The sequence below is a fragment of the Ischnura elegans genome, chromosome 5, assembly GCF_921293095.1.
Source record: "Ischnura elegans chromosome 5, ioIscEleg1.1, whole genome shotgun sequence".
In the NCBI taxonomy this organism is placed as follows: domain Eukaryota; kingdom Metazoa; phylum Arthropoda; class Insecta; order Odonata; family Coenagrionidae; genus Ischnura; species Ischnura elegans.
This window is the reverse complement of record NC_060250.1, coordinates 7,193,515-7,215,916: the sequence shown is the minus strand read 5'-3', so window position 1 is coordinate 7,215,916 and position 22,402 is coordinate 7,193,515. Positions and strand designations below refer to the sequence as shown.

General features: G+C 38.8%; 1 protein-coding gene across 1 annotated transcript in view; it reads left to right on the top strand.

Moving 5' to 3' along the window:
* The window catches only part of LOC124159607 (Ca(2+)/calmodulin-responsive adenylate cyclase-like), a 398,052-nt gene that overhangs the window by 12,314 nt on the left and 363,336 nt on the right, over positions 1-22,402 (top strand). Inside the window, exon 3 of the mRNA XM_046535531.1 lies at positions 14,741-14,884. Within this exon, the coding sequence (XP_046391487.1) occupies positions 14,741-14,884 (144 nt within the window). The remainder of the gene's footprint in view (positions 1-14,740; positions 14,885-22,402) is intronic.

The window sequence follows — 22,402 nt, the reverse complement described above, 5'->3', positions numbered from 1 at the left end:
TTTTGGATCCAAAATAGCGTCTTACGGATCCAAAATAGCGTCATTCGGAATGAAAATAGCTCCTTTTGGAATTCTGTAATTCCAACATAACGCCTTTCGGATTAAACATAGAGCCTTTTGGAATGAAAATAGCTCCTTTTGGAATCTCGTAATTTCGAAAAAGCGTCTTTTAAAATGCAAATTGCGCCTTTTGGAGTTCTGTTATTTCGAAACAGCGTCTTTCGGAATGAAAACAACTCCTTTCGGAATGAATTTATTCCCACATAGTGCCTTTCGGAATGAAATCAGCGCCGTTTTTAATCTAATTATTTTGAGATAGGGTCTTTCAAAATGAAAATATTGCCTCTCGGTATGAAAATAGCGCCTTTTCGAATGAAAATAGCGCCTTTTGAATGCTATATCTTCCGGAAAAACGTCTTTTGGAATGAAATTAGCGTCTGTTGGAGTGCTTTTATTTCAAGATAGCGTCTTTCGGAATAAAAATAGTGGTTTTTGGAATAAAAATAGCGTCTTTTGGAATAGTGTTTTTTGGAATACAAAATAACGTCTTTCGGAATAAAAGCAGCGTTTCGGAATGCAGATAGCGCCTATTGTAATTGTGTTATTACAAAATAGCGTCTTTTGGAATGAAACTTGTGCCTTTCGGAATGGAAATAGCGCCTTTTGGAATTCTATAATTCCGAAATAGCGCCTTTCGGAATGAAAATGGCGTCCTTCGGGGTAAAAAATTGTCTTTTGGATTCCTGTTCTTCTGAAATATTGTCTTTCGGATTTAAAATTGCTTGTTTTAGAATAGAAATAGCGCCTTTTCGACTTCTATAATTCCGAAATAGCGTCTTTCTGAGTGAAAGTAATGCCTTTCGGAATTCTGTATTTTGGAAATAGCGTCTTTTGGCATTAAAGTAGCACCTTTTTGCGTTCTGTAATTTCGTTATAGGGTCTCATGGAATTCGTGTGTTTTAGTTAAAGCTTTTTTCGGAGTGAAAATAGCGCCTTTTGGAAATCTCTGTTGGCGTCTTTTGGGATTAAAATAGCGTATTTTGGAATATAAATAGCGTCTTTTTAACTACAAATATCGTATGTTGGAATAAAGTAGCGTATTTTGGATTAAAAAAGCCTCTTTTGGAATAAAAATAGCTTTTGTCGGAATGAACATAGCAGCTTTTGAAAATCTGTACTTCCGAAATATCTTATAATGGAATTCCGCTATTTTCTAAAAAGTGTCTTTCAGATTAAAATAGCGTCTCTTGGAATAATAATATTGTCTTTTGGAATAAAAATAGCCTCTTTTGGAATTGTGGAATATTAAAGGCACTGCATGGAATAAAAATCGTGCCTGTTCGGAATTCTAAGGTAGCGTCTTTCGGAATTGTGGAATAGTGTCTTATGGAAGTAAAAAATGTAGTGCTTTGAAAACCGGAATAGCTACTTTCGGAATACAAAGATAGCGTCCTTTGGGATACGTAAAAACCTTCTCTCGGAAATCCAATAGCATCTTTCGGAATACGTGAATGGAGTCTTTCGGAATTGCGAATTATCTTGTGTTGGAAGACAAAAATAATTTCATCGGATAGCCTAAATAATGTCTTCGGAAAACCGGAAGGGAGTTTTGTGAATTCCGAAAAAGGTTATTTTGAAATTTTGGAATATCTTCTGGCATTATATCAGAATAGCGTCTTTCTGAATACCTGAATGGCGTATTTTGGAAAAAATACAAAATACAAAATCCGAATGCGAATATACCGTACGCGCGATGCCGGAAAAGTGAACTGGAGTCTTCGGATAACTGTAAGGGCGTTTTTTGATTTCCGAAACAACGTCTTTCGGAATCTCGAAGTGGTGTTTTTATGAATTCCAAAATAGCGTTATTTGTAATACCATAACAGCGCCTTCTGCATTCAAAGAATGGCGTCTTCGCAATACTGGTATTCGGAATTCAAAAGTAATTTGGTGGGAGGAGGAGGAAAGAAACGCTTTTTGGGATGAGAAAAAAAACAGGGGCCTCATGGCCTGCCTCTCTCCTCAATCACGGGCACCCTTCTTATCCTCCTCTCCCTAGGGTCATAGTCGCAAATCAGGATTTATTCCGAAGAAAATTCGTAATGCCATATCTGAGAAATTCAGAATTTACACCAATTCAACAGGAAAAACTTCCAAATTGCCGAAGAAGTTATTGTTTAGTTAAAAAAATCTGTTTTTTTAACGAGGAGATAGTTAATGAAAAAACTATTATTTAATTGCTAAAAATGCTAATTGCTGTATTCTAGTTGGTAAAAAGTGAAAATTGTGTTGCTTTTGTTTATTTATTGTTTTTTCAGTAAAATATTTCTAAGAAATGGCGCTTTTGTCAGAACCGCAGCAGCACTTCAACAGTGCAACAAAATGACCCTTGTCGGTAGACCTTTGAATAGCTATGGGAGGCTGGGAGGAGTAGCCCTTGGATCATGGACGGCTTTCGCCTAAAAAGAGAGTTTGTTTGTTTATAAAAGAGTCAGTTTCCCTACGTTAAGCACACTATGTAAGTCCATTCTCCGTAGTAGTACATAAAATGCACTCAAAGAAAGAAGCCTTTCAGAGTGCCTCTTGCAGTGCCCAGCGATTGCATAATAAGAGTACTCTCGAAAAAACGATTAAAAATTCGGGATAGCTTGTTGGTGCAGGATTTTACTTTAGGTTTACAATGTAGAAGCTTCATAGAACGACATGGTATAAGTCACTAGGCGGAAGTCAGCGGAAGTATTTACTTTTTCCCTACGTTTATGTAAAAAAATGTCTGAAAAAAGGCTCCGCCATTTTGTTATATATCTATGGTAATGATATAAGAAAATCTTTGGCAACCATCCAAATGGAAGAAAACTAAGTACTTATTATGATGGTATAATAGTGTTTTCAATGAAACTATTCATGAACCTACTGCACGTGGATAACTTAGGCCATTTTCAGAAAAAATCGAGGGTGGATGTTTTTCGCTAAATTTCTTCAACTTTGACCCCAAATATATTGTAAACGTGAAATCACATGGAAGAAATAATCAGGCAAGTTATGATAAATTTATTTGAAAGTATGTATGCGAAGTTTCAACTTCCCAGCTCAAAAAATTGTTTTTGAGCTTTTGGCCAGCTTTTTTCGATTCTAGCCCACTGTGCGTCGTTTAGTTTGCGTTTGACAGACATCGAAGGCAGGAAACCTTGCGAATTTTAGCAATGACGGAAAAGGTGAATTTTGCGTGCTACCTAAATATTATTTATTGCGCGAAAAAACTGTGGCTGAAGCCATGGAAAGACTGTAAATGTTTGGGAAACTCTGTGGTATCAATTTCACATGGACACAGTATTTTGGGATGCACGCGGTGCCATTCTCATCGAATGCCTTTAAAAGGGTGAAAAAATCACCGTAGAATATTATATGGAGCTTTTGGATGGATTCGATATCAAAGTATTATCACATTCGATATTTAAAGTATTATTTTATATTGGAAACAAAAGCGATTCTTCCGATCGATCGATCGATTCAAAATACTCACTATAGATATATTGTGTATATTAACACGTGTCCCGGAAATGTTTTGGCAGTGAGTGATTAACTTAACGAGTTAACTCTTAATTCTTTAACACTCGAAGCGAAAACATAAAATTGTACCGAATCTTTTGGGTTCAGTTATTTTCAATGAATTAAAATGTATTAGTTCAATCGTGCGCGTTTGGTGTTTTGCATCATCATCCGTACTAACGTTCTTTGGAAATGGCTGTAGTTCTTAGAAAGTCGTGATAAAATGAAATTTGCTGCTTACATTTCCACTAATTAAAATGGTCGCTGACCTGTCTATTGTTTAATGTCCCGTTGTATTACAATCTATTGTTGCCTTGCCGTTTTCTTTATTTTTGCGTCTTAACATTGTTCATCATTTGATATCTTTTCGCGGCGGTAAAGTCTTGCGGAGGTAGTCCAAATATCTCCTTGTATATGCTGTAGATGGTGTAAACATAAAAGCGACTGACGAAGTGAAGTATATGGGAGTTGCGATAATTTAAGACTTATCAGGGGGAACACACATAAGAAATATTTGTGGCAGGGCCCTGAAGAAGCTGGGATTCGTCCAGCACGTTGTGGGAAGATTTTCGGATAATATAGTAAAAGACAGGTGCTTTTTGCACTCGTCCGGCCACGCCTTGAATATGCATCGAATATATGGGATCCGTTGCAGGAAGACTTAATCCGTGAAATCAATAAAATACAAAGGAACTTTTCCTCTTTACGATGCATGACTTTAATATATGCCCCTCGAAGTTTCGTTAGAGCATTTCCTTTTATATGTAAACGGCTGGTGTCCTATAACACCGTCCCACACACGACTATTATGGCGGATTGCGGAGTATTATGTAGATGCATTAAAATTATGATAAATCACAAAGCACAAATTATTATTATACATTTATGAATACAATAGATGTCATCCATACCTTTAAACGTATTTATTACGCTCACCAGTGATTTTTCAGTAATATTTTAGTGGAGTGAATGAGCCTTCCCTTTGGTTTTCTATGAAATGGGGTGAAATCAGAAATCGAGGCCAATAGATTTATAAATAGAAATATTTCGGTATGATTATTCAAAAGATATTCAAAACTTGAATAAATGGATGATACCCATTCGGTCAAATGTGCATAATTATTAATAGCCGTCGGAGTATTAAATGTGAAAAAGTTCACATACCATTTCTTCAAACCTAGTCATTAGAGATAATTGTTTTTCGCACACGCACTGGAAGGAAAGCGTTGGTGCTTTTAATCACGAGGGATAAATTTCCCACCTTTTTTAAAGGCCAAATACAAAAAAATTTGAAAACTATGACTATCGATCGAGTTACTAAAATTTTTCTTAACCTATGGTTATCAAAATGATTTCAAATACAAAAGTATCTGGTTACTAAATGAGAATTGTAGTTACTATGAATAGGAATTTGACTCAACGGAGATTTGGCACTAATTAGCCAAAGGAGCACGAAGATACAACCACTGCCACCACCCCTCCTTATTTTTTCTCCGTGGATGGATCAGTTCAGAAATAAATGTGTACATAGAGACATCATTTTAATGGCTTAAATCGTTTAAAAAATTCAATATTAACTTTTTCTTGATTCATATACAAAGATAATAATGAGAGCAAGAATGTCTCGTTTAAAAATGAAAGAGAGTGAGATTACTTCGGACTCGAAGCCTCCCAGATGTTCACCGCAAATACCGCGTATAGACATGCTAGGTTACTGAGCCACGTATTTTTGAAATATAAACGATGTGTACCAATACGAATATGCAGACGGGAAAAACCTCGTTATGGAGCCCGAAAGAAAACACTCCGAATGCCCAAATTGTGCGCGGACGTGAGTTTCCTCAGTTTTTCTATTCGCAAATCTTAATTCCGATTCGGCCAATGCTCTTACAGTTTGACCGCAACTTTGGTAGCTCAGTCGCATCCTCTGCAGCCATGTCAGTTTACTGAACTGAGGCTTAACATGGGAACTAGAGATGTGTGAATTTTAGCCGTTGTTTTATAACTTCGAAAGATTTTGTATCGATGGTAAGTCACATTCTAGAGTAAAAATTACAGATATTTTTTGTATGTGTTTGAAGTTATCGTTAGTTTCGTATAACCATAGAGTAAGTATATATACGTACTCTATGGTATAACTAAACATCTGAATGAATGTAATTTTCGGTCAGTTAGTCGGCGTCTGTTCTTAGGTAAGTGTAAACGTGTTTATAGGGCAGAACGGGTGGGGCGCAATGGGGAAGCAAGAAAAAAATGGGAAAAAAGAATTATGGGATGAAGAGACGACTATATGTTTATACAGCGGTGATTTTCATTTAAAATCTCTTGAGGGCTGGGTCACCTGTTCCATTTGTAAGAAATTGGCTCACAACTCGTGTGCAGGAGTGGATAGCGAAGCAGATGATTCTGTAATTGTGAATGAATGTTGTGATTAGGCTTCAAAAAAGACTGTGTACTGCTCATAAAAATTCATACAAATTAAAAAACAAGTACGTACAAATCAAAAACAAAGAATATCCTCATTTTTTTTTCAATTTCAAATCTTTCATTCGGTATTAATATCATGCGCCCCTACTCTCTTACTGGCTGGCTTAAAATCTACGTTTTTTGATAAAAAAAAAACTTCATCATCACTTGACGAAGGCATCCCGACAGCTGAGGACTACAACTTGTTTCCAGCTTCTTACGTGAAAGGCCGCAATAAACGCCGGCGCTTGTAACAGCCGGAAATGAACTGCTGGTTTTCAGGCGCTTGTAACCAGCGTTTTACGTGAACGCACCCTAAGAAATCGGGCCGTCAAGAATAGTGCATTAACGCTTCCGTGACTGTGCTTAGAAAACTTAGCAAATCTCACGTGGTATCTCAGGTAACCCCATTTATAATTCATAAATAATATGTTGTATTTTAATCTTTCCTATCCACAATGGTTATTTTTTCAACGATAAAATATATTGTTTTGTATAATTTATAAGTAAATTACTGGCTTCATTTAGGTTTTTACGTTGCTTTGTGCGAAACGGCAGGAATCTGTCATATTTTGCTATTATAACTGCGTACATTGAATAGCATACTATGAAAAAATAAATACTAAAGCTGAGTCACGTAGAAGTCACGTGGAAGTCACGTCACAGAGCCATATTGACATTATTGGAGTTATAAAATAATAAAATGTATTGCATTCAACTTCCCTTCACTCATATAACAGCTAAGTTTTTCTTCCCGCCAACAGATATGTGGGTTAAGTCAGTTACCCTAATTATAATGATTGAAGTTTTCAAAAACAATTTTTAATGTAAAAAATCATTCGTTGTCTAAATAATGACAAAGTGGTTAGGCTCAAATACAAAAAATATCAAAGGGGCAAAATAAAAAATAAAAAAACTAACCAACATAAACATAATTTGGGGTAACTGAGTCACCCCTCACAGCCAAGGAAGGGTTAACGACAGCTCACAACATCAACACGTTGTTTTTTTTTTGGCCCACAGACAAACTGGAAGTATCAGCACTGATAGATTACTTGGACCTTGGCAAGTGTTCGCAACAATTGATTTGGAAACCAGAAACATATGACACACGAATAGTAAATAAAAACAAATTCGAGAAGTATGTGAAGGTTATGAAGGCTAAGAACACGGCTATAACATTACATAATAACTCAGATGACGAAATAAAAAATTACATTGATCATTACAAAATACTTACGTGCAATCGACATGAGTCCAAATTAGGGATCGCTAGAAATAAGTTCTTGACTCTCAAATTAGACAAAGAAGGAAATTTTCATTTACTATTGCTATGTTATCAGTCGAAAAGAAATCAATAATAATGACGCTAATCGAAAAAATATTTTCTCAATGAAATTAAACAAAAGAAAATTTGAAGTTACATCCCTTGGGCGAATATATACCGGAACGCCAATAATTCAGTAGACTGCACCCTCAAGCTTCATTTAATTAGCATCTCAGAGGCTATCGCTAACTTTTATCGCCGTAGCGCATACAGAAAGCTAAGAATAATTGCACCATTACTCGCGAATCTGAATAAAAACTCATATAATACCATTCGTCCCACGATTGTATACTTTTGTATGCTCGAGAGAAACAAATGCCTGCCTGAGGCGACGGCAACAGTAATACCACTACTGAAAGATTGAATGTGCATCCAAGTATTTCTCTCGACATATTTTGGACACTAACACATCGCAGTAAACAAAGAAAATCAACAAAGATGTTTTGCTTGATCACTTCACAATAAAGAAAATGTCATCAACCTCACAAAATCCAATTAGAAATCGAGCTAAGTAGTGCACACTAACCTCAAATATCTACTTCAGGAAACACCGCAATGCACTATTTCACGCACGGAAGAAATCATAAAATTAAATTTACAAATAGCACCCATACACATGAGGTTAAATTGAAAAAATAGTAGTAATTATTAAACACGGATAGTTCCATGCAATGCAAGGCTTAAAATACGCAATACAAACCAACAGGAACTGTGGGGGGCCAGAATGTCATTAGAGCTCACGAACAAATCATTGTCAACTAAATAAATCAATGAAAGGAAGATAAATATGCAATAACACGGTTATGCTACCCTCTTACGATGGAGAACAACATATATTTGCTAACAAACGAAACATTTGTGGCGCGTAACCAGGAACAATAATAGAAGTAAGTTATGCTCAATTTCTATGAGGAGCAGAAGTGGCGTCGCTCAATTTGTCAAGAAACTTTTGGAAACCACTGTACATAGTAATTATGGAGGCTTTTTCTATGGAGGCTTTATCAAAATCAAGCAATCTCCTATCGTTTAACTGGACACTAAGATTTCTCTTTTCGTGAAAAGTTGGTGACTCAATCAGAATGAATCGAGGGAAAATTAATGCACTTTTATCTTTTTTTTGCGGAAGTCAACGAAGCTTTTTGACGCAAATCGTCATCATCACTCCCTATCGTCTGTAACTATTCCCCAGCGACGTGCCCATTACCTGTAAGCATTTGGTCCTAGGTATCCTTTATGTACTGTCTTTGGAAACGGAACGAGATACATAATACGTCTTAGATGTTTTAGTTGAACAATTTTTGAGAAAAATAAGGATTCCTTTAGGGTCACAATTTTCCTGTATTTGATTCTATTTCTTTCTTGTTCTTTTATCTCAAATCGAGGCTCATGTACTCATCTTGCAGTTCGCTATTATCATCGGTTTGGAGTCAATGTATCATACAAACTTAAGGGGACGTATTGCCCCCCCCCCTCTAACGAGCGTATTTCTTTGACGCATTAGTCGTTTAAAACAATCTGTCACGTAGGTGAGATTTTCAAAATACATTTCTGATCCTTGCCAACATTTATACCTATTTCAAGTTTAGAAGTATCTGTATTTGAGAAAGTAGTTTGGTGAAATCTTCACGTAAAAGGTGGAATGAAATGTTTACGTGAGTGTCACCGGATAAGTTCAAGATGTAGTTGGACATTCTGGGCACGGAGGGATAGCTACGTTATCTGATTTTTTAGACTGATGCATCTGTCTGTCGCCAGTGGAGTCCAGTAGGTAGAGGGAGCTTCTTGCCTCCCAAAATTCCCAGAAAATATTTTCTTGAATTTTTGTAAAATTCTAAAATAATTTTTTGTGTGCCCTAGTATTCGAAATTCGGGTTGGGAGTTGAGTTCGCTTACCGCTAAGCAACCTCCGCGCCCCTCTGCCTCCTATGATTAATTTAAAATTTCCCGAATGTGTCGTTAACTTCGTTTTGCGGCGGAACTCCCGTGGCGTGTTAAAATGGGGTGTTCATAAAACTTGAGCCGTGGGATGATTCAGAGGAATGGAGCGAGCTCATCAAAGTCACAGCATCCGTCATCACCCACCACCATCCCAAAATATCTCACACGACGTAGGGAGAAATGCGCGAAATGTTTTATCATTGCGCCCGACGCGTTTCTTTTTTTTCGTCGCGAGTGTTGACACGTGAGCGGGGCCCGTTTTTGGAAGCTTCCTAGTATCTTCTCTTAATTTGAGTCGTGGTGGTCATTCGGTGGGCGCTAATGAGGCTCTTCAGTGGCGCCTCTCGCTTCTCGCTAATCCTTTCAACCCCAAGAGGACTTTCGGCTTCCTTTCTGTGCCCAGTGCACAGCAGGACCCTCAACGTTAATATCCTTGACGTCACATTTCAACGACATTCCCGACAGATGGCGTTCACCGTTGTGGTGCGCAAATAGTTCCACTTGCGCCCAGTAGGTGGCGTTCACAAGATTAACGCCAAATTTGAATAGCGGCAAGGCTCTGTCCCTTGTTTTGGTGGTTTAAGGAGCTAATTCGTAAGGTTTTTTAATCTACGAAGACTTTCCGGTTCTGCTGCGCCGTGCGCGTTGTTACGCTCCGAACTTTTAGGATCATAGCAGGAGACATCAGAAACGGGAAGAAGAACAGGTATTCAGGCACACACATCTTCCCTAATTTTATCGTTGGAAATGGACATGTATATTGGTACAGTGCCCGTTCCTTCTCTCATTTCTGAAAATGTCTCCTGCTGTGACCCCGATAGCTGGGAACTGAACGTTCACTGCTCAGCAGAGCCGGAAAGCCTTCGTCAACGGCAAAACATAACTGCTCAGAAAAAATGAAATACAAGCATAAGAAAGATTGAATCGGACTAAAATTGAATGATGTTACTATGATGAGAAATGAGGGATCAATTTACCTTAATTCCACGAAACTTTTACGGAGTATTTCTGAAAATGTAATAACCTAAGGGAAGACCATTTTTAACTTTTTCTCGAGGATATAAGAAGACACTTTTCAACCTTGAATCAGCTCTGGCCTGTATATCAAATTATAGAAGTTTACTGCATTTGTTCCCGAATGTGTAAATATTCCATCACTGTGAAAATAATGAGGAATTTTTTTATGTGATTTTCGGGTAAATATACACTCTAATGTCAATTCTAGGACGCATAAAAATTTTCTGTGTTTGGTGTATAGTAGTCTGACTGGTGAGCAAGGATTGACATCCACGATTTATTCTTCGAGTAATGGAAAGCTAATTATTTATCATTGAGTGTGCTTAATCCTGTTAAAAAAAAGTTTGTGTTTTATTTTATTTTTATTTTCTATTTTTTAGTTAGAATATGGTATCCCAAGTATGATAGAAGGTGGTATCCCAAGGTTTTTGCTATCAGTAATCAGGAAATGAAAACAAAATACCAACCTGCAGTCGGATTGTGGCGTTTTGAAGCAACTGAGTAGTCATCCCAACCAATTTTAGGCATGTACCTACTACTTAAAAATTCCTGCATTCTCATTTGAGGAATTGTTTCACTTCCACGTATTCGCCTTGATACTTTTCCCTTTAGGCCGGTTGAACGAAAAATTACCAACATATTATCCGTAGGCGGCACTTAGTGTGAGATTCCATTGCAGCCATACGTAGTTCCTAGAATGAAATAGTCGGGAATTGTATGTATTAATGCTATCGCCTAAATAAACGGAATGAGGTTTTCAAATGAGTTAGCATGAGGTTTGCTGGATTTTGAATTTACGGGGAAATTAGTGTGAATTTTCAGGATCGCGCAGTGTTTTTTTTTTAGTTTTTTTTATACCTATTTAACTCGTGTTTAGTCAATTCAAACGGTGGATCATGGAATAAGACTTCTCGTGGTGGAAAATAACGTGGATATAACTGAGAAGTGAGAATTGAACTCCGAAAAAAAGACATCAATGCTGTCAAAATACAACTAAACTCATTTGCAATTCAGTTCATGCGGAAGTTAGCTGTTAGTTACGTAGAAGAATGGTGGATGGCCTCCATTCCACGGTTATTTTTTTCTATGAAGTCTCCAAAGCTGTGAAGCCAATTTTTCGTTTAGAGCATAATTACAATTGCTTCCTGATTTGTTCTATGAGCCGGCCTTCACTCTGAATGATTAGTACCCAAAGAAAAAATGAGCATTCCCTTTCCGTTCCTGACCATCCTTTCTCATCTCCCAAGTCACCTTGTCCGCTTTGAATTCCTCGCCGATTGCGAAGCAGTTCATCGCCCGGAGAACATCTGCACTCCCGTCCAGAGCAAATATTAGTCTTATCTTGGGTTGGGCGGATTGCGAGTGCCTTGTATTTTCTCAAGGAAATTACGCGGCCGCGGGTTTTGTTTGCCCTGCTGCTTCCACGAAAATGATTGGGGGGCGGAGGGGGGAGAATTTCAGGGGGGAGGGCTGTTGTGGAGAGAGGGTGGTGCGTGTTCTTCCTCACCGATAGTACTTTCGCGTCGTCACAAGGTCGCGCCTGACACTCTTTCCCATTACGAGATCTTTAGGTCGCCTCTGATGAGCTGACGATGAATTCCATCAAAATATCATACCGCTCCGCGAGCCTCCTCAATAGGTTTTTGGCAGGGGGAGTTAGCCGTCAACCAAAAGAAAGTAAGAAGAAAGTAGAAGAAGATGCGGGCACTGTGTCTCACCTACCATTCATTTAACCAACACAGCTATAGGTCGGAGGAAAAACTAACTCCTACTCTTTTCCATTCGGAAATAATATTCTCTCAATTTATCAATTTTGTAGGACAGAGATTAAATATAGATGGGTTCTCACTTAATGTTCTCCGTGTTGCTCTGAAGTACAGCTGTTCCTAATTACTCAAGAAATCCAAGCCTATCCCGTAGCCTCATAGTTTCTAGCGGCCCCCAGCCTAATTCGTGTAAAAGATGACATGTGTAACGCTCTTTCTATGTCCGTAGCAGTTTTTGACGACACCTTTTTTACGAGCTCTAATCCTTTTTTTAAATGTATATTATTAAGCTTTCCGCTGAATATTGTTAAGGTATATTGTCACGAATATAGTGTGTATTTTGTGATGGATTAAGTCCCTTTTCGCGAGATCCAATACGCTCCCTGCATATTCAAGGTTCGGCCGGTCGAGTGCGAAATAGTTCGTTCCCCCTCGTTCACATGTAAGTCCGGTATTTATTTGTATTATTTTCATGCGGGCACCAGAGTATATGGGAGGACGTGGAAACGGAAACGCTGACAGAGTGGCGAAAGTGGCTCAATTTTTTCTCTTTCTAATTCGAGAAATTCAAGATTATCGAGATTTCTTTGAATGCATGAAGTGATGCAGCGCACAAAATCAAAATCACAAAATCATCACAAAATATTTTATATTTGATACGATGCCCCCCAAAAACAAATATACACTGCTGCTACTACTAGCACGCATAGAATGGCGAAAATATATAATGGATACCTCTCGACCGTATTCGAATTTAAAAGTCGGTGCGGGTTGTACCTTAAAGCTTAACTCTTTTTTTATTTCTTTAATTTTAACGTTAAAATATTTTAATATGTTTTGCGGCTGAATATTAAAAGAGAACAGTAATCAAGAACACGCCATGTGCCTCAAGAAATATCTCCCCTAATTTCGCCGTATGATTGGTGACGACGCACAGAGAGAGCGTTGAAATCGAGAAAGGTTGGCCAAAACCTTAAAATATTTATTTCTAGATAGGAGGGCGAAAATTCTCAAAAAAAGTGTTGCATAACTTTCTCAATTTATGTTTTTCTATGCCCGCGAGTTAACAACGCAAAAGAAGTCAAATTTGATAGAAATTCACGAAAAACTTTTTTTTCTAAAAACAACCAAATTCAGCCGCTTGGCGTTGTTTAAGCAATTGCTTTTGTTAAATACAAATAAATCTATTAAATTTTTTTCTTTTTTTTTACTTGCAATTGGTGATTTTTCTAAAGATTTTATTTATTTATTTAGTTTAACATTACCCATGTACACGAAAAAAAATGGCGGAGTCTGTTTTCAGTCAATATTTTTACGTGTGCGTAAAGAAAAAAGTAGATACTGCCCACGAGTTCCGACGACATCGCTTCTATCACGCTATACAACTAAGCTTTTGGATTGTGAATCTAAAATAAAATCCTATGTCACGAAGTCTTGTTTTCTTTGGACGTCTTTCCGCCTCCCCAAAATTACGTGCCCCATCATGTGTGCTCAAAATGATGTCAACGTGTTGTCTTTTCACCACTCTCACGCCAGTCTTCACAAGCTTTGCTAATTAACCGGAGCATTCTTAAACAGGTGGGATAATCACTTTACTCTGACCTGCGTTTATTTATTTGCAACTCGTTCAGTACGCATGAGGAGCTCCATGGAGATTGATAACTTTCCGGTCTGCTCTCAGCGACATCTACATGTGACAGAGTCTGATAAAGCTCTCGCGCGAGACTCGAGGCCTCTTCAGATTAATGTCTAGCCATTTGAGTGAAATTCCTTGGGGTGAATGTTTTTTCTCGGAATTGTACGCGAAATATTTGATGATAAAAGTAGCACCATTGGTATTCTCTTTTCATAAAAACTTATGAAATGACATTTTCACCGAGAAATACAGAATTTTTCCATCTTGAATTATTTTCATCATGTAAAGCTCATAAGGCAGAATGAGGTTATTTATTTTCGAAATGTTGATGGAAATAAAGGCGAACGACGAAGTGCATGACGAGACGAACTAGACATGATGGGCGATGGAAGAATGCTATATAAGACACGGCGGACACAGAGGGTTAGGACTGAGGGAGTAGGTACTTAGCAGGGATGTTGAATACGTATGTGATGTAAGGAAGAATGTTTGGTAAGCAAGGGAAGTGGAGGAAGAAAATGCGATTTATAGGCAGAATGAAACTGAGTAGGCTTACCTAATGTTTAATAAAAGAGGGAGCTCCATGGTGGTATTGTAGATGGCCGAAGTGATTCGTAAAAGCTCCATGCATACCTAGCTTAATCGGTAGTATACTTTAATAAATAGTATTATTTTTATTTTATTTTTATTTTATTCCCAAACCACCGGATACAGCTCTTGTTGGCCATTTTACACCGGGGCGTTCAACAAATGTAACAAGTAAACGTACACAAACGACCATGCCCTGGACTGGGGAAACCTACCCAGGCGGGACTCGAACCCACGACCTCTTGTTTGGCAGGCGAGAACGTTACCCCGCCGCCACCGAGGCCGGCCAAATATTAATAAATCTGTACCTATCTATTCAATCAAGATTTCGAGGCTCAAATTATTGAAGATATTTTGTTATCCTGGGTTTGCGGGAGGGGGTGGTAAGTGTGTTGCAATTTGTGTAAAGTGTAAATGATGATTTTCTCTCTCTCTTTTCTCCACTGCGTGTAGGTGGCGTTCGTGGCGCTCGTCGTTTACGCGATGCTTCCGCTGAGGGCGCCCGACGCCGCTGCCTTCGGACTCGGACTGGCCGTCGCTCATCTCGTCGCCGCCGCCACCCTGCCCGTCTACTTCGCCAGACTCACCTGGCAGCAGGTGAGAGAAACACACGCGCGCCGCTTCCCGTTTGGAATTTCACCTCTACCCTATATCCTTCTTATTCATCCTCTTCACTCCTTTGTCTTCGGATATAACTAATCGACATTCTGTGGAGTTCTTAAGTACAATACTAGATGAATAACTTTATAATTGAAACTTGATTTAGCGAGTTTCTGGAGGTAAAATCGGTGGCCCGAAATTTTCGAAAACTTGGAAAGATGGCAATCTTTCAGCTGGCTCTCCAATGCATATATTTAGTCCACCAGCTCGAAAAAGAATGTTTAAGAAAAATTGGTGGACATATAAAAGTCACTTGTCCGAATACATATATTCATGAGAACTCGGACGCGTTATCGCTGTTAGGTAATGCATGCCACAAAGCCCCCCGAAACAACGATCTTAGCCGAGACCCTAATGCTAATGGATTGGTGTTGTTATTGGTGACATTTTTCCTTGATAACTAAGAGGTGCTCATGTGGTAGATTGCATTACTCACTTCTTGCCTAACATTCTTAAGATACCCAACGAGGTATTATGGAGATATGTCCTTGTTTTCAGAACTGACGCTTTGTTATCAATAAAAATACGCCAAGGTTCTAGCCAAAACATTCTGGGGGACCTTCGTGTGGATATTCTGTAAATGTCGGTGGGGAAAGTTCATTTCGGAGGGGGTGCGGACGTCCGAATGATCTCGAGGGAGGAGAGAGCGGGGTGGTCCAACCCCTTGCGAAGTGTGAATGGGATAATTGCGTCTGTCATTCATTCCTTAACCACTATTTTACTTCAATTGGCTGCTCTATGGAACGTGTGTGACGTCATTAGATCCATGGCGCAGAGACTCGCTCATAGCATACGAAGGCGCCACTGCTGCGTACCTGCGCGTGTCATATATTTATTTTCCGATAATCCTGATACGCGGATGTGGTTTGTAACATGCTGCGTGTTTGTGCGGCAGTTACACAGAGGAGAAATCCTTTGCCTTGACCACGGCTGGAGCTATGACTTCTAGATCCTCCAGAGCCCCTCCAGACGCTCTGCCTCTCGTACCTTCCAAGACTTCTACCTCGCTTACAGGTTTTTTTATGTTCTAAAACATGCTGTCCTGTGGCATTTTATGACCGGAAGCATGTACCATCTTGTCCCCTAACTCATACAAAACACTGCGAGGGAATAAGTTGCTTAGGTAGTCTAAGTGGTAGAACACCTTAGACGAATTCAGTAGAAACGGGTTCGACTACTGGTCAAGGCAATTGAGGAATTGTCGCGCCGTAAGTGTTCTTGCGGGCGAGTCCGTGAAGTTAAGATGCTGGATAGTTCACGGTTTAAATATAGCGGGACTTCAAAGCTACGTAAAGGGGAATGACGCCTCGGTAGCTTAACTGGATGAAGCACTCGACCGGGAATCTGGGGATTCGGGTTCGAATCCTGATCAAAGCGAATGATTTTTTTCTCCGTGGAAGATTCGCACGATCAGCTCACGGTTGATCTTGCGAATGCTTTTAAGGTAAAGACTGTTATTATTTCCGGGTTTCCTTCGCGTTGTTTGATGAAAGGTGACGACAGTTTCGTAGGCAATCCCACTAGTATCTTGTAGCTTTCCAAAACGCTAGGAAACTGCAATGGAGAGGACAGCTTCTCGCTCCACTACTCTTGCAAGAAACTTCTGTCCACGGAAACCTCTCTCTCAAAACCCAAAAACGACTCCAGTCAATCAGAGCAATCCTGAGTGAAAATCGACCGCTCCTATCACCACTACCGAGTGTAAGTACATGCCCTCCTTGCATCACACTCTCCACTTCTGACCTACCGACGCGAAACTGTCGTTATCAGACATCAAACCATTAAATTGCCAGTAACTTCTAATTTACGAGCATCTTACAATTCCCTCATATTAATCCTAAATTAACTCTATGTATCAGACATGAAACAGTTTGGTGGAAGCCCAGAAACCATTACAGCATCCGTGGATATTCCTTGAATACTGCATGCTGGTGATTCGTCACCCCCTGCCAAACAGCCTTGGCTCTGGATCAAAAGGTATCATGTAGATGTAGTGTGTACCTCATGAAAACAATGATGGACCCATTGATCTCTCCCCCCCCCCCCTCCATCTTGGGACGGCTTGTTCATACAATGCGCGTGCATACACTCGTGCTATTGGCCGTCGCCGGAGGCCTAAGTTGCCCCTTAGTGACTCTCTCTCCGTTTGTCTGTCTGTCTGTGTGTAGGTCTGTTTGCCCCGGTTGATTGTTTGCCTCCTGAATTCCCTTGATCTGTGCCATTCCTTTCTCGGATTCCTCCAATTAGGATTCTCTAAAGAACCTCGACATCCGCAAACTCCTCTCCGCCTCCCCCCATACCATGCACTCTCTCCATCTAAACATATCACCCCTCTCTTCCCGCTACTGCAGACTGCATTTAAATACTCCCATGCAAGTTGCCTCAAATGTCATGTGGATAGATATGCCTTTTGTTTAGGATACCAGCTGTTTATAAAAAAATTAAGGAGTTACTCTTACTTATTCCCAACTGGACTTAATGAAACTTATTTATTACTTGAAGGAAAAACGAATTTCTGTAATAATTCTGTCGGGAAAATATCTATCTTGATTTATCATTTCTCTTGGACCTATAAATATAAATAGATAAGGACATTCCTTCCAAATACACGCACACAAAGCCAAGGAGTAGCTCAGACGCGGTGACCCGCTCAGGTCATCAACTTATATAAGATAAGGTTGAGGCCGTCGATTTTTCGGCGCGCACGGAAGAAGTAGGCGATTGATTTCAAAACGGAAAAATATCGGTTTATTTATTTTTCATGCTCTTTCACTATCGGAAAAAATTACAATTTTGGTGAACGAACTTATTTCAATATGACTCAGTGATCGATCGGTAACCAGGAATTGGAAATTAATGTGCTTACATTATTATTTAAAAGGGAATTCATTTCGCCACTGAAAATATTCCCTGAGGAATTTTCGTCATTTATAATCATCATAAAATCCCAATTTGGTTTCGAAAAGCTCTCATTTTGCGCCTTTCGCCAAGTGGAATTCATTTAGTCCGACAGGTATACATATTAAAAAAGTCGCACTGGCCTCAATTAAAATGTAATGCAAAGTACATTTTAATTTCGCATAAATACAGTACACGCAGTACACTACGTTCTAACAGTAATGCAAAGTAGTTAAAGGCGAAGTTCTAATCATAATCATGAGTCAACAATTCCAAGATTGGTTTGACACAGCCAGCTCCATTCTTCTCTCCCCGCGCCTAAGCAGATCCCTTTCACGTATTTTTTACCCTCTTTTGCACCCTCTGGAGGAGCGCTAACAATTGAAAAACTCGTGTGTGTATTTTGGGCTTCCGTGAATTGGATGAGACTAGAGCACCATGGGAAATATTTGGACCCCAGTCCTAAGCGTTGTATTGAATTACGAGATATGTAATGTCACTGACGTCGCTGAAAGCTATCTGGTCACCTATCGGCTATTAGTTTTATTTATCACTTTCAAGGCACCTGAAGTGAGTACGAATTTCCATTCTAACGATGGCCAGTAAGAAATTACTTTCCTCGTTGCCAAAGAGATATCCCAAAATAACAGTAAATAGTAATTTGGCACAGCCAGTGCAAGTATTTTTTCCTGGGGCATCTGTAACTCTACAGGTATAAATTTTCCACAATTTCCAAAATGACGCCGTTAGAATTCTGACGGTGTGCATTGACGGAAGAGAGTTAGAGAATTAGAGCGATCGGCTGTTGTGCGGATGGTCCCAGTTTCAATTCCCGGGTGGAGTCTTGGGAGATTTGAAGTGGCCCAGAGTAAGGAGTCGACCCTCCTCTCCTGCCCTCAGTGTGCAATTAATTTTCACTCCTGTGAGTAAGTCGTGGCTGTTATCAACCCTCACGTATCCAAAACAACCTTTGAATTTAATCACTGAGTGATGCAATAATTTCGATCGGGTATCTTTCACGTGACTGGTTTCACGGTTGATAATTCTGTTAAAGGGCAAAAATATCCCCGAAGAAACGCTACAATTTAGTGGCTTCAATGTATAGGCATTTAACTTTGCTTTGTGTGGTTTCAACTAATTTTAAACGTTTCTATGTGCTGCGCCAGATATTCCTACCACTAAATGACTGTTATTATTAGTGCATACTGTTAGTGGTGAAGGGGTTTCGTCACAAAGTTTGTGTCACCACTGTCACTCTTATAGAGAATAAATTTCCTCTTTAGCAGTATATATTATTTCCATGAATCTCACTCGACATGGTTTAGGCCCCAGAAAAAGACTCCATCTTAACTTGCCATAAGAAAGGAAAGAAAATTTCTCATGGACCGATCGTCCCGACACATTTTTATTGGAATAAATTTTCCCCCCATGGTACATGGATTCTTGGTACATGGTACATTTATTCTTGTTCCGAAATCCTCGATATTTTGTTGCCTCGTTAAATTCTTAAGTCTTCTACTTAAGGGAAAATAATGTTTGCACAGCCAGTACAAGTCTTTTTTCCCGGGGTAATCTACAGGTTGTAAAATTTCCACAATTTTCATTCATATAAAGATTGGACTGGCAGAAATTTTCGCGGCATTTTAATGATGGTGCGTTTTCTGTAGTCAATAGTACTGCTTTGCTGCGCGTAAAAACGATTCCTAGCATAAATAATATAGGATGCCTAAGTAGGGTTATCGAGATTCACAAAATTATGTTATTGCAATTTTAACTTCATCATGAGTATTTTAATGAGCATTTTAGGCTTGGAATGGACTTGATTTAATTAAAAGTTTTGCGTCCCTATAAAATTTATCAATGAATTTAATCTCAAAAATAGTGTTATGCGCTGTTTTTTAGTTTAGTCAATAAACGTTTTTACTTAGCTTTGATTGAAAATACCAATTGCCGCGCACATACGGCGAAAACGCTATCCCATACAGCTATTTATTTGATTATTGAATTTCACCCCAAATGTATGGCTACCTATATCGATGCGCTAATTCATTTTAATATTAAATGCGCAGAGATTTCGATATTTCTTCTATAGGGAACGCTTCACATACTCGCGATAATATTTCCGTGCACATCAGGCGAAAATGCTTTACCATACGGCTATTTATTTGATTATTGAATTTCACTCCAAATTTATGGCTACCTATGCGTATGAGCTAATTCATTTAAATATTAAATGCATAGGAGATTCGATATTGCTTCTATTTGGAACGCTTCACGTATTTATCACTCTCTCCACGTTGATTTATTTGATTTGTTACTCGGAATTGAATTTTGCGCACGGGCACTTAGGTGGAAAACAAAAAAATTCAATATATTTGATGCAATCAATGCCCACGTACTTAATACTTCCGGATTGAATACCCTTTTTTCGTGTTTTATTTTAGCTCCTCCTTATAAATGACTTTTTTTAATCGCATCGAGTCAACGTGAAGAGGAAATTTGCCCCAGAGATCCATATTTATCCTTGGAATCAACGAGTCCCTCAACCGTGAGGGAATAGTTTCAATATATTATCAGCGCATTGTGGATCTAGGGAGCTATTTTGAGATTTTTTTCACTTGATGATTGAAGTTGGGAAGAAATGGAATTTACGTAAAGCGTTTCTTTTTTGTTTTCCTATGGAACATGGGAACGCCTTATTGGAGAATTTTCACTGACGTACAAACCGGCGTAATAGGTGAAAAAACTGCAAAATTGCAATGAAAAAACTTCTTGGAAAATTTTAATATTGAATCTATTAGAAATGCTATCACGGCAGAAAAAAACCTAACACGGCTTCTGTTACCTGGTAATTGATTTCCCGGTTTTTGTTTTTTTTATTTTATTTTTGCATTTATGAAGTAGGTAGAGTCATTATATTATAAATTTAATAAATTCACGAATGCGGCATTGCATGCTGTTTTCAGATGAAGTCCGACGGAGGCTGTTTCTTTTCTAGCTTGACGCCTTCCGCCGAAATACTCGTACTGTGCGCCCTATCTCTCAGGCATCCTATCCAGTTGATCGAAATGAAATAAATGAGTGTGTACGTAAAGGACCTTCGTCCGGGTGAAGGTGAGGTCAAGTGGTTTCATAAGTTTTCTTTCTTCAACCCTCATCAGCTCCATCAAACGTGATTTTCAAATCCCGAACGGTGTCTCAGTTTTTTTTTTTACCCCTTGGATGTGGTGGTGTTTGCGGAGCGAAAGGCCCTCCCTCATCTCTTCCGTCCATTAACGTGATTATACGCTAAGAATGGAACTATTAAAATTTTTATAGACTCTCAGTCGTTGCACACAGCTGCACAAGTGCTATAAATATGTAGGTATTTCTGGATCTCCATTCTTTTTAGTGTCCGAAGTGAGTGAGTGCACGTCGGCCGTTTCCGTTGAAAGACACTGTTTCTCAGGAAAAGAGAGATAGAGAGAGGGAAGATGCACTTCAGAGGCCAACTTTCGTTTACTCCCCTTCCTCCCCCTCCCCTCCGGAGATCGCCTCTCCGTCCAATGATGGCGGATTGATGGACCTGCTTCAACCCACACCGCTTTTTTTAAAGGAGGATTGCCGACCGAATATATGTACTCAATACGTTCATTATTGATATCAATAAGTACACGTTCCATACACCCATTGATTTTATGCAACATTTATGCATGGGAAACTTTGTGGGAATTCGGATTGCAAATTTACCGGAAGCGAATATCTTAGACGCCTCGGTTCTGATTTTCTCGAATTTTACGAAATTCAGCTCTCTTATGCAATATAGTTGTGTAGTCAAATTGTCGGAATTTTCAAGTAAACTCAACTTTTAATTATACTCTGCGGCTATAAAATGAGTTCGTTTCGGGGTAAAGTTTAACAAAAACTTGATGCTTTTCTCGATCACCCTCAGAAACGCTGTTTCACAAGTACTACCGTGGTAAATACAAATGAAATGTATTTTTAAAGTTAAAATTTTAACGTGAGCACCCTAGAATTGAAGAATGAAAATAGCAATCTAATTAGTTTTCTTTGTCATATTTTGTAATGCAGCTGTACTTATCAACTAAGGATATTTATTTTCATAATCTGTTTTGGAATATTAATAAGAAAATCATTTCTGACATTTTTTTCCTCATCCTGAAGGATATTTTGGTACATTTTGGGCGGATTTACAGCTGGTTAACGTATGGCAAATCAGTTCCCAATAGAGGTGAGAATGTAGACAAGTAAGTGCAATATATATGAGCAATTCCCGGAGGAATTATATAATTGCCGGTAAATAAAAAATAGATAAATATAGTAAAAAAAGCCCTTGGTAAATACAAATATCTAGATTAAACCAATACTGGAATCTATTTATGATTAAGCATCTAACTGAAAATACCAGTTTGAGTTAAGTAAGTTCATTCTGTAGCTTTCGTGTGCTGTTTATTTCTGTATATTGACTACAATTTTACTCGTTTTGTAAAAAACTACCAGCAACATTGTTAAGGCTTGAACGCTGTTCAATGTCTTGATTTAACTCTAATACAGCCT